Genomic DNA, 13,221 nt, shown 5'->3' with positions numbered 1-13,221 from the left:
AGGAGCTCTGAGAAGCTCAGAACAGAGCAGGAGAACAGTGGGACCCACATGTGCCCCCAGGGATAGTCACGCAGGGCCTGTTGGGAGGGAGTGCACGTGTGACTTAGGGGACCACAGTCACTTTAAGCTGTCCTGAGGAGAAGGCACACAGTCCTCTGGGTTCCCTGGCCTGGTCACTTCACCAGGTCCTCCTTGGAGAGAAGTGGGAAACCCATATTTATTCAATGAGCCTGGATCTTTCTAGATGCATAGATAACCCTCAGCATCCATGAGGTGGGCCTGTCACCACTTTTTGGACAAAGGGACCAAGGGTCAGAGAGCACACACAACATATAACTTGGGAGCAAGGAAACAGGGTTGACCCCACTCCAGGCCACGGGTCCCCGTCTCACTGCCAGTCAGCCTCCCCACTTGGGAATTGGCAGGAGTAACAGAATGTGGTTGGTTGTGGAAGGTTCCACACAACCTTCATCAAGCACGCACTGATGCCCTGCACCATTTAAACGTTTCACATCTGCTAACAGTCTCAAAACTGCCAGAACTTAAGAGACAAACATGACTGCTACCTCCTTTGACAGACACAAAGCACAGGCCCAGAGCTATCAAGAGCCCAGGTAGAAGCTCCCAGCTGGTGAGCAGCAGAACCCCAGGCCCAGGCTCCTAACCACCTGCCCCCCCTGAAGCCTATAGTTCCCAAACTAGGGCTCCTGCTCCATCCTAGCACTCACAGTCTGCCAATCATAGGCCACATGCTCAACCTCCCCAGCTAGTGCTCCAAGCTCTCACCCACAACCCGGGCCTTTTCCCTTTGTCACCCATGGTTTCCACAGCCCCCTAGGCTGTCAAGATGGAAACTGATCTCTGGGCATCCCAACCTCCTGAGAAGAGGGAAGGAAGGTCTTCCCCAAGTTTCTTTCTTGGGGAGTGATTCTGTGGTCACCATCCTAAGGCCTGGGAAGTCAGCACCACCTGTCTTGGTCAAGGTGGCCTGGAATTCTCTAAACATCTAGATTCAGCAGGAAGTGCAGGGTGACCACATTCCCTGCTGAGTCCTGGACATGCGAGTGGGTACAGGCTCCCAGATTTGCTTGATGCCCAGCCCTGCTGCAAGAACCAGGAGACCAGAAAGGACTATGCACAGCTCAGACAGAGGCAAGAGGGCCCCACATGGACTTCAGGATCTCTGCTAGAAACAGGATATGGGAGGGACTTCCTGTACTGTGGGACTCTGAGGCAGGGCCTCTAGCCTCAGGAGCCCTGAAGAGCACTGAAGTACGGTCAGCAGGACTGGGGTGGGACCAGGTAATCTGCATTCTAAGGATGGCCTGGTGATGCTGGTGCTATCCCAAGGCCACCCCAACAGTGAGCACACAGCCTTAGTGCCCTCGTGTGCAGGAAAAGGGGAGGGGAGGGTCATGGGAGGGGACTACGATGTCATGAAGTGAACCCTGCAGCAGGGCCCAGGGCCCTGTCACTCCCACTCATTCCTAGATGGGGACACTCACCTCTTGGCTCTGAATGTAGGGTGCAGGGGTAGGTTTTCCTGTCTTTGCAGCACCTCACTGACCTGTGCTAGCCATGTAGCTGACCAGCCTGGAGTCCCAGCTCTACAGACTGCCCAACAGCTTTGTGCCTGCCTGACAGACAGTGGGGTGATGGCTCTGGACAGGTAACAGATTCCCTAGCATCTAGCAGCTATCAGAGCTGCCTCAGGGCTCAAACACAGGACAAGTAAGGGTTCCGTCCACTCTACTCCCTCCAAATACTGCTGGGGACACCCTCAGCCATGGTTTCTACTCTATCTGCTGGATCCTTGGCTGGAGTCCACAGAAGCAGACAGAGACAGACCCCAGGACTGGGTCCCAGAGCCCAGGGAGCCTGGCTATGCCTCTGCTGCAGCCCCATTCTTTTAGTGAGTGGGAAGGCGAAGACTCTTCTGAGTCAGATGCTCCCAGGCCTCCATCCAGATGGCTTGGACTGATGGGACACGTGTCAGCCACTGCAGAACTAAAAACCATATGGTAACAGCACCGCTTGCCTCTGGATGGAAGTGACAAGTCCCACAACAAGGGGCCAAGAGCCCAGTGCTTGCCAGCAGATGACCAGGTTCTGATCCAGCTTGGTCAGTCTGAGCTGAGGGACCCCACAGAGCTCAGAGATACATTTCCATCATCTGCTGAGTCACTTAAAATGATGACTGTAACAGTCACAAAGAAAGAAAACCATGACACACACTTAGAAGACCAATTGTGACACACACTGAGAAGGCCGATGGTGATACCCACTGAGGAGGACGACTGTGACACCCACAGAGGACAACTGTGACACCCACTGAAGACTGTGACACCCACACAGATGGATGACTGATACCTACTGAGGATAACTGTGACACAGAGAAGGATAATTGTGACACCCACAGAAAGGATGACTGTGACACCCACTGAGAAAAACTGGCATGCACTGAGGACAACAATGACACCCGTGGAGAGGGACTGTGACACCCACGGAGAACGACAGCTGTGACACCGGGAAGGCTAGTTGTGAAACCCACAGAAGATGGCTGTGAAACCCACAGAGGATGACTGTGACACCCACGGAGGACTACTTTGACATCCACATAAAAAAACTGATACCTACTGAAGACAATTGTGACACCCATGGGGAAGAATGACTAACACCTATGGAGGATGATTGTCACACTCACAGAGGAAGATGACTGTGACACCCACAGAAGATGGCTGTGACACACACAGAGGAGGACAGCTATCACACCCATGGGGAAGGATGACTGTGATACCCATGGAGAATGACTGTGACACCCACAGAGGAGGATGACCATGACACCCATGGAGGAGAATGACTGTGACACCCATGGAAGAAGATGATATGACACCCACAGGGAAAGGTGACTGTGACACCCACAGAGAAGGACAACTGTGACACCCACAGAGAACAATGACTGTGATACCCACGTAGGATGACTGTGACACCCACAGAAGAGGATGGCTGTGACACCCATAGAGGAAGACGACTGTGACCCCTATGAGGATGACTGTGACACCCACAGAGAACAATGACTGTGATACCCATGGAAAACAATGACTGTGACACCCACAGAGAAGGACAACTATGACACCTACAGAGAAGGACCATTGTGACATCCACTGAGAAGAACAATTGTGACACCCACTGAGAAGGCCAATTATAAGGGGGCTAACGAGAAAACTGGCATTCTGTGAGCCAAGATGTCCCCTCCCCACCCTCCCACATCTAGTAGGCTTTCTCTCCAGGAGGGGTCAGCTCCTATGCCCCCACTCTGTGGGTGCTCAGTCTGCACAGGGTCAAGAGACCAGGGACACCTTCCTGGGTGGTGTCCCAACAGGCAGGGCACATGGGAGGGAGGGAGGAAGGGAGGGAGGGAGGCCGAGGAAGCAGCCTGCTGAGGGACAAGACTCACCACAGCCTCATGGGATCTTAGAGCACGTACTAAAGAAACTGAAAGGCTGCTTGGTCACAAGAGGATAGAAGGTTGGCCGCGAGGACAGGGCCCCACATGCATCACCTTTGCATTCAGCTGACACACAATAAAGCCTGTCTCAAAATGAGAGTAAAGGAGGGTCTACTTCCAAAGCAGTGCTGTTAAAGTAGCTGAGAGAGAATGAGAAGGAAACTAACCCAGGTGAGTCCGGTCAGAGAAACATAAACACAATGGCATGCGGGTCATCAGCTCCAGAGGGATGACTCGTCTGGTTTCATGGCTACCCTAAAACCCCTGAAAGAGTTACTGCATGAAATGATAAGGAGCAGTGATCCCCAACCTTTTTAGCATTGGGGACTGGTTCCATGAAAGACGGTTTTTTCCATGGAAAACTGCCCCAGGGCAGGGGGTGGGATCAGCAGGCATTAGATTCTCATAAGAAGCATGCAACCTAGATCCCTCACATGCACAGTTCCCAAAAGGGTTCATGCTTCTATGAGAATCTAAAGCTGCCGCTGATCTGACAGAAGGCGGAGCTCCACTCACCCACCATTCACCTCTTGCTATGCGGCCTGGTTCCTAACAGGCCACGGACCAGTACCAGTCTGTAGCCCAGGGTGTGGGGACCCCTGCTCTAGAGAGTACATGAAGCGCTCATTCAAATTTAAGAAAAGTGATCAAAACTGCCCAAATATGCAGACAAACAGGAAATCAGTGAGGATGGAGAAAATGGTTCCATCCTGTTCGTCACCAAAGAAGCCCAAGTTCCCATGGCCCAGGTCCCACTTGGCCACCTGCCAGGTGCTCCTAACAGCAGCAGGTACTACGTACCCAGGAGGAGGTGAGACGCAGCCTAGGGCAAAGCCAAAACCACAATCTCCTGTGGGACCATCCTGGGAAGCAGAGAGCAGGAACCCAGCACTCAAAGACAAAGCATACAGTGACCCTGAAAGTTCTCAAGTGGGCTACCTCATGCCCTCCTCAGGCCTGTCCTCACCTCTCCTGACAGAGGTGACGCTCTGTGCATCCAGTTCCAGCCTCTGCACCAAGGCGCTGGGGTCAATCTTGGTCCTGGCAAAGATGTTGGTGCTGACGAATGTCCAGTCCTAGTGTCCCCAATGAAAAGGAGAGAAAAAAGAGGCGTGAGACTTGTTGCAGTTCAGGCTGAGACGCAAGGTGCAAGAGGACGCCAAGGTGCAAGAGGATGCACAAGAAAATGGCCCCTGCTCCCCAGCCAGGAGGCCCTGAGAAAGCACCCTCCCCACCCAAATGGAGCCCTGGCCTCGGAGCCCTAAGGCTGTGGGTGGTGTCCCAATCCAGTTCCTCCCTGCCTCAGGTCCAGGATCAGTACCAACCGTGAACAACCATCTCAGGGTCCACATTTGCTCCCCACCCTCCTCCACAACACTCTCTATTCCACAGCCACTGTCTCATCTGCAGCTGCTTCCTGAGCTACGTTCCTCCCTGTGAGGAGACCTCAAACCCTCTGAAGTCATCTCCTACCACAGTGAGAAGCCAGAATCCCGGGCCCCAACTCCCATGCCACCCAGCCCAAGCAAGCCCAAGCCCATGACCTTCCCAGGGACCACAGCATTGACCGAAGGAGGGTTTCTCAAGGACAGCAGAATGCATCACTGCATATATACCACTCTGGCAGAAGGCAGTTAAAAAACAGCAAGTATAAGAAGGGCACTCTGACTCTCTTTCCTGAAAGCAGGCGATACAATTCCCACACAGAAGATGCCCTCTCTCCACCAGAAGAAAAGCACATTCTTATCATAAAGGACCAAAGTCAAAGCTGAAGAACTGTCAAGCAGAGATGATTAAGACAACTCCATCCTCCAGGCCCACACAATCTAGTGAGTTTTCCACAACCACCTCTCTTGGCTCAACCCGCACGAAGCAGAGAATGTCTGATGCTTCCATGGATCTTCACCTCCTGAGGCCCATGTCATGTAAAACATACATTAAATACATGTGCATGCTTTCCCCTGGTCTGATGTGAGTTCATATCTCAGGCCTAACCAAGAGGCTCGAAGGAAAAGGTGCAATGCAGTCTCCCCAATGCTGCAGAAAGCAGGACAGGATGGTGGTAGGGGAAGAAGCTCTGCAGAACACCAAGAGTGCCGACTGGCCTGCAGCTCCCTGGTTGCCCCAATCCAGAGTATCTGAGGGAGCAGCCAGGGTTCTTAGGACTCAAGAGGAGACAGAAAGTCAGTAAATGAGAAAGTAGAGACACACAGGGGAGTGGCCTGGAGGCTGGGGATGTTTTCAGGTGGGCAGGCAGATAGGTGGCTGAGGAGGCGAAGTTGGGCCAAGGACTCAAGGGCAGACAGGAACCACCCAGGGGTGGGGCAGACTGACAGTCTTCAGGATCCCAAGTGTACTTTTATACATGCAACTGCTTTTCACACTGTAACTGGGCACTGTTTTCCACAGTGGCACTTCACATCTCAAATGCATGCTTGGATCTTAATATAAAACATGCTGATGCTATATTGTTTCAGTGTCTCAAAGATTGCAATGTCATCTGATCAGAAATTAGAAATCATTAGAAACCCATCCATTCCATAGTCAAGCTCATATTTTCCATGTATGCAAGTTCTGTTGCTTTTTTTCTCCAAATCGGCCTAGTCTTTCTATAGGCATTTTGTCCCTTCCTCTTACATGATTCCTTAATTGTGTTTTTAATATTTTTAGACACACTTATTTTCTAGTCTCCACCTGATAAGTCTATCTTGATTTCTTAGCAGTCTATCTAGTTCCAATGCACATTCCTCCTGCTGATCTGGTTCACGGTGGCTTGTTTCCTTATAACTGTGGCTGCCATCCTGTGCTCAGCAGGATTTTGCCTGCTGCTGGAATCTCACCTGGCCTGGCCAGCATGGAACTGAAGGCCAGGGCTGAGGAGCTGGCAGTGAGGGTGGCAGACTATCTCCCTAACAGACAACCACCTCACTGGAGCAAGTTACAAATCTCACTGGAAACAGCAGAGGCAGCAGCCATGGCCTGTCCTTCACCCCCTTAGAGACACACCCAGGAACTCTACCCCTCCCTCAAGTCTGGGACTATAATTCTGTCTGGGAAGGGAAGGGCAGGCTGTCATGGTCCTCCCCCTCTCCCCATCATGTAGACTAGGCTCTATGCAAGCAGGTGAGGCCAGGGTACTGGAAATCCCTTGTTCCACCCCACCCTAGGGCAGAAGCTCTGCCCAGGGAGGGACCTTGGAACACTGGCTCCTTGATCAGCCCCATTCCAGCTCATTAGCAGAATGAAGGTGTCGATGACCCGTAAAAATTAGGGGTACCCCCCTCACCAGCAGAGAGGGACATCATCTGAGAGCTGCTGAAGCGTTCTCTGCCCCATTTCTGGTGCTCTAACACAGATCCTGCCCAGCCAAGGTAGGCCATGAGGAGCTCCACAGCTCTGCATCTGGAACCCTATGAAGAATGCCATGCCTAGGGGTGCTGCTGGAAAGAAGGAGCTCAGGTGGTGAAGGAGTCAGAGGGCAGGCATTCACGCTTCCTGGGTATAGCAGTTCCATGCTGAAGCAGCCCAGGCAAGGTGCAACAGACTAAACCAAGAGACAACACAGCCAAGAGCCCTCCTGAGGTCACAAGCAAGCCGAAGGTCTAGGCTGCACCCATCACAGCACTCCCCAGGCAAACATAACACCGGCAAAAGTCCCACTGCATGGGGCTCAAGCACAACTTCTGAGCAAACACCTGCTGAACAATAAGCCTCTCTGACCCAGGAACAACCCCAGGAAGCAGCATTCCTGGCAGTCTAGAGGCTGCATGCAAGTCCAAGGCTGCACTCCTCTCCTTCCCCAGTAGTGAGCAGAGGGAATTTCCAAGCTACTAGTTCTTGACCGTGTGAGGGTCAAAAACATAAACTCCCTGAACTTGACAGCAGCCTCCAAGTCAGAGGTATACAATGGCAAAAGGCAAAAACCCAACTGGCCAACGAGATGTAAAAACAATCTTCAGGCTGGGTGCAGAGGCTAATACCTATTATCCCAGCACCTTGGGAAGCTGAGAAAGGAGGACTGCTTGAGGCCAGAAGTTCGAGACAAGCCTGGGCAACACAGCAAGACCTCATCTCTACAAATAATAATAATAAAGAACAATTTTTGACCAGTAAGTGGTTTAAGCTGACCCAAGTAGCCAGGCTACAAGATAAAAACAGGAAAAACAACAACCCCCCCAAAACGAGATGACACCTCAAAAGCAGCACACGATAAGGCGAGGAAAGAAAGCTGATCTCACATGGTTCAGACCTAGGTTGACAAACAAGTAAAGTGACCAAGCAACATCAAAACCTCTGTACTAGCCGGGCTCGGTGGCTCAGCCTGTAATCCCGTGCCTTTGGGAGGCTGAGGTGAGTGGATTGCCCAAGCCCGTGGGTTTGAGACCCGCCTGGGCAGCGAGACTTCATCTCTACAATAAATAAAAAAATCAGCCGGGCATGGTAGCGCATGCCTGTAATTCCGGCTACTTGGAAGGCTGAGGCGGAAGGATCGCCGGAGCCCAGCAGGTCGAGGCTGTGGTGGCCAGAAGCGGCCACTGCACTCCAGTCTGGGCGACAGAGTGAGACTCCAACTCAAAAAAAAAACAAAAAAACCTCCATACTACAATACTTAAATGTCCAATTTTCCACAACAGAAAATGATACATTCAAAGTAATAGGAAAGCACAACTCAGACAATAGTAGTTGTTTTTGAGGGGTCCAGGTGTTGGACTCAGCAAATAAAGACTGAAGCAGCCATTATAAGTAAAAGAGACCAAGCCAAAGAACTAAAGGAAAGTATAATCACACTCTCACATCAGAGAGTATCAGTAAAGAGAGATAAGAGAAAGGAGGAATCTTTCAATAGAGAGGCTCAAAAGTAGATTTGAGCTGGTAGAAGAATCAGTAAACCTAAAGAAAGACAGATTATGCCATCTGAAGAAAAGAGAAAAAGTAAATGAGCAGAGCTCTAGGAAAAAAATGCACAGAGGCTTAGAGCAGTGGGACACTATTAAGCACACCAATATCCATTATTTACAATGGAAGTACCTGAAGGAGAAAGAAGAGTGCCAGAAAGAGGCAGCAAAAAAATACTCAAAGGAATAATGGGTGAAAATTTGCCACATTGATAAAACATTAACCTACACATGCAAGAAGCTCAGTGAACTCCAAGAATAAACAAATTTCAACAGAATAAATGCAAAGAGCTCCACACCAAGATTCATCATAGTCAAAATGTTTAAGGCAAAGGCTAAGAGAAAAGCTTGAAAGCAATAAAAGAAAAGCAACTCATTGCATATAAAAGGAACCCCAATAATAGCTGATTTCAAATCAGAAACAAGGAGGTCAGAAGGCAATGGGACATGTTCAAAGTGCTAAAAAATAAAAACAGTCAACCAAGAACGGCATATCCAGCAAAACTATCTTTCAAAAATGAAGACAAAATGAAAACATTCTCAGATAAACGGAAGCTGAGAGAATGTGTTGTTAGCAGATCGGTCTTTCAAGAAATGCTAAGATGTTTTTTAGGCCAAAAGCAAATGATACCAGACAATTAATTACACACATACAAAAAACATAAAAAGTGCTGGAAAAGATAAACATATAACCATAAAAGAATAATTATAACTTATGATTGGGTTTGTAAGAAACATAGACATATTTTATATAACAACATAACAAGAGAGTGAAAGGGAAAAGAGCTAGACAGGAGTAAAAGTTATCTAGCTCACTGGAATTAAGTCATATACATCAGAAGCAAGTGTTGGTATATATTGTAAGCTCCACATCAACTACTAAAAGACATCCATAAAGAGCCCACAGAAAACATCACACTTAATGATGAAAGGCTAGATGTTTTCCCACCAAGATGAGGAACAAGATAAGGATGCCCACTCCAAAGTTTCTATTTGACATTGTACAGGGAATTCTAGCCACAGCAATTAAGCAAGTAAAGAAATAACAGGTGTCTATATTGGAAAAGAAAAAGCAAAGCTATCTTGTAAACAGAAAATCTTAAGGAATTCACAAAAGACTAAGTTTCCCAAGAAATCTAAAAAAACTAATAAGCAAGTTCAGCAAGGTGTCAGGATATGGGATCAATATACAAAATTCAATTTATTTCTATACAACAGTGATGAATAATCCAAAAATAAAAAATAAGAATGCAATTCATAATAGCATCAAAATGACAGAATACGGGCAACCCCCTTGGGTCCCTTCCCACTGTGGGAGCTTTTCTTTACTTTTAATAAATCCTGCTTTCTAAAAAAAAAAAAAACAATAACAAAATACTCAGAAATAAATTTAATAAAAGAACTGTAAGAGGTATACACCAAAAACTACAAAACTTTGGAGAAATTAAAGAAGACATAAATAAATAGTTAAAACATCTCTTGTTCATGGGCTAAAAGGCTTAATATTGTTAAGATGCCAACACACACACACACACACGCGCGCGCGCACACAAAGATGTCAATACTTCCCAAAGTGATCTTAAATATTAGATACAATCTCTATCCCAGTTGCCCTTTTTTTGCAAAAATTGACAAGTTAATTCTAAAATTCATATGGAAATACAAGGGACACAAATAGCCACAACAAACTTGAAAAAGAAAAACAATGTTTTAAGTTTTACATTTCCTGATTTTAAAACTTCCACAAAGCTACAGTAATCAAGACTATGTGGTAATGAAAAGAAGATCAATTTCTCAACAGAATTGAGAGTCCAGAAGAAAATCTATATATTTATGGTCAATTGATTTTTGACAAGGTACCAAGATTATTCAATGGAGAAAGAATAGTCTTTTCAATAAATGGTGCTGGGACAACTGGACATCCACATGCAAAAGAATGAAAATGGACCCCATATCACACATCATAAATAAAAATTAACTCCAAATGGATCAAAGACTATTTAATCTTGTAACATATGCCATGTAACACCTAAACCATAAAAGTATTAGAACAGATGTCCTTTGATGAAACAGTTTTTTAGATATGATGCCAAAAGCACAAGCAACAAGGGAAAAAAGATAAACTGAACTTCATAAAAATGAAAAACATGTGTGTTTCCAAAAACAGTATTAACAGATTGAAAAGACAACCAATAAAATCAGAAAAAATATTTGCAAACCATATATATAATAAGGTATAATAAGGGTTTAGTACTCAGAACATATAAAGAACTTTTACAACTCAGCAACAAAAAGACAAAGAACCCAATTTAAAAATTGGCAAAAGACCTTGGAAAGATACACAAATAGCCAAGAAGCTCATGAAAAGACACTCAACATCAGTGGCCCTTAGAAAAATGCAAATCAAAATGACAATGAGATAACACCTCACATCCACTAAGATGGCTATAATTAAAAAGATGGATAATAACAAGTGTTGATGAAGATACGGAGAAACTGGAACCCTCATACATTGCTAGTGGGGACATAAAATGGTGCAACCACTGTGGAAAACAGTCTGGCAGTTCCCCAGAAAGCTACCAGGTGACCCAGCAATTCCATTTCATAAGTCCACAGAAAAATCAGTACATGAAAATTCACAGCAGTATTATTTATGATAGCCAAAAGTGAAAACAACCAAAATATCCATCAACTACTGAAATGATGAGCCAAGCATAGTATAGTCTCATAAACCGAAACATAATTCAACCATAAAAAGAACTTAATACCACAAAGAGAATGCTACAAGGATGAACCTTAAAAACATGCTAAGTAAAAGAAGTCAAACACAGAAGGCCACATATTGTATTATTTCACTTATATGAAATGTGCAGAATAGGCAAATCTATAAAGACAGAAAGTAAATTAGTGGTTGCTAGAATGACTGATGGATGAATTTTATGACACGAACTACACAAGAAAGTGTTTCTTTCTTTCTTTTTAAGCAATGGCTCTGGGAGAAGATTGAGTTTAAACATCAGCTCTTCCACTTAGTAGCTGAGTGTCTTTGGTGATTGATTTAACTCTCAGATTTCTCACCTGTAAAATGAGGGTTAGGGCTGTCCTGAAGGTGTACACTGTCCCAGCACACAGCAAATGCTTAGTATGATGTTTGACCAATAAGTTCACAAACTCATCCTAGAAAAAGTGCTACATACCTCATTGCTAAATATCATTATAGTCACCTTTGAAGTACTCCCCTTGGGAAGCTATGCACCAATGCCAGCGCATAGTCTACCATCAAAGTAATTTTGGAACTCTTTTTCTGAAATGGCCTTCAGAGCTGTCATATCACCCTTGAAGTCCTGAATGTCACCAAAATGTCTTCATTTTAATCTTCAATATTTACCTTCAGGTAAAAAAAAAAGTCATTGGGGGCCAGGTCAAGTGAGTAGAGAGGGTGTTCCAATACAGTTATTTGTTTACTAACTTAAAACTCCCTCATAGACTGCTGTGTGAGCTGGCGCGTTGTCATGATGCAAAAGTTCCCTTAGGACCATTTTTGCACACATCTGTCTCATGTCAAGATTTTCAGTTAAGATTTCCTTGTTTCTCTATTGATGTTTATTTGCTCTATTATGATTTTCACGGTCAGCTGATGGCTGTGACACACAATGCGATGAATTTTTGCAATGTTTTCATCAGTTCTGCTTGTTACTGGCCATCAAGACTTCTCTTCATCAGTGATGCTTTCTCTCCCCTCAGAAGAATGTTTAATCCATTTGTACATTGCCATTTTCTTCATGGTATTAGTCTCATAAATTTGAACTATCATGTCTCTGATTTCATGTCAACTCTTGCCAAGTTTAACAAGAATCTTAATGCTTGTTCGTTGCTGTAATTCAAACTCAAATATTCTTGTGACGACAGCTCTGATGGCCATTCAAGAAAGAGTTCCCAAATAGTTTTGACGGGTGGATTAGCCACTGGCATTGGTGCATAGGTTCCCAAGGGGAGTACTTTAAAGTTGACTGCAGTAATATTCAGCAATGAGGCATGTAGCACTTTTTTCTAGGATGAGCTCACAAACTTAATTGTCAGAACATGTAGATGACAGTTGTATGATCCTAAGCCATGGCCCATAAACAAACAATGTCTTCTCTACAACTCCCATGAGAGCCCCTTCATTACAGACACCAGCAAATGCTGCCAGGGCAGCTCAATGATCAGCATCTAGATTTTTTAAAAATGTGGTCTATACACAGGTGGAATATTATTCAGTTTTAAAAAGGATCGAATTACCAACACATACTACAACCTGGATAAATTCTGAAAACATTAAGTACAAGGAGCCAAATACATAAGGTCACAATCTATGATTCCATTCATATGAAACGTCCAGAATAAAGAAAGTAGTTCAGTGGTTGTTTAGAGCTGGTAGGCTGGGGGAAAAGAGAGCTGACTGCTAAAGGTGACAGGGTCTCACTTCAGTTTGCTCTCCGTGTTTCTTTAGTACTGAGAATTTCCTTTCCTGGGAGCGCAAGAAGATTTTAAGGAACCTTTGTTGTATCCGTGTGGCATCTTGTACTGCAGTGGGAGGTTCTCTAGCTCTCTCTACACACCTGGTAGCGGCACAAGTCAACCCTCCTAAGGCTGCAGCCACGGGAACGGAGCCTCGGAATCCATGACACTGCGCGAACCCAGAAGGCCGCATCAGCCAGGAAACAAACACCGGCAGAGCCCGAGGGTGGCCTAGGGTCGCGGACCTTTTGCGGGGCCTTCCCGGGCCCCACGCAGAGCCACGACCTGGCTCTGAGCGCCCCCCGGCCCACGGCGGCC

General features: G+C 46.3%; 1 protein-coding gene across 3 annotated transcripts in view; it reads right to left on the bottom strand.

Annotated features, from left to right (window-relative positions):
• FAM207A (family with sequence similarity 207 member A) overlaps window positions 1-13,221 on the bottom strand; it is a 42,862-nt gene that overhangs the window by 29,445 nt on the left and 196 nt on the right. For all 3 annotated transcript variants that reach the window (XM_008061566.1, XM_021714186.1, XM_008061567.1), the window contains exon 2: window positions 4,476-4,584. In XM_008061566.1, coding sequence (XP_008059757.1) covers window positions 4,476-4,584 — 109 coding nt within the window. The remainder of the gene's footprint in view (window positions 1-4,475; window positions 4,585-13,221) is intronic.

The sequence above is a fragment of the Carlito syrichta genome, unplaced genomic scaffold (assembly GCF_000164805.1).
Source record: "Carlito syrichta isolate Samal-C Ts95f unplaced genomic scaffold, Tarsius_syrichta-2.0.1 Scaffold305319, whole genome shotgun sequence".
NCBI classification, from domain to species: domain Eukaryota; kingdom Metazoa; phylum Chordata; class Mammalia; order Primates; family Tarsiidae; genus Carlito; species Carlito syrichta.
This window is presented reverse-complemented; position numbering and strand designations above follow the sequence as displayed.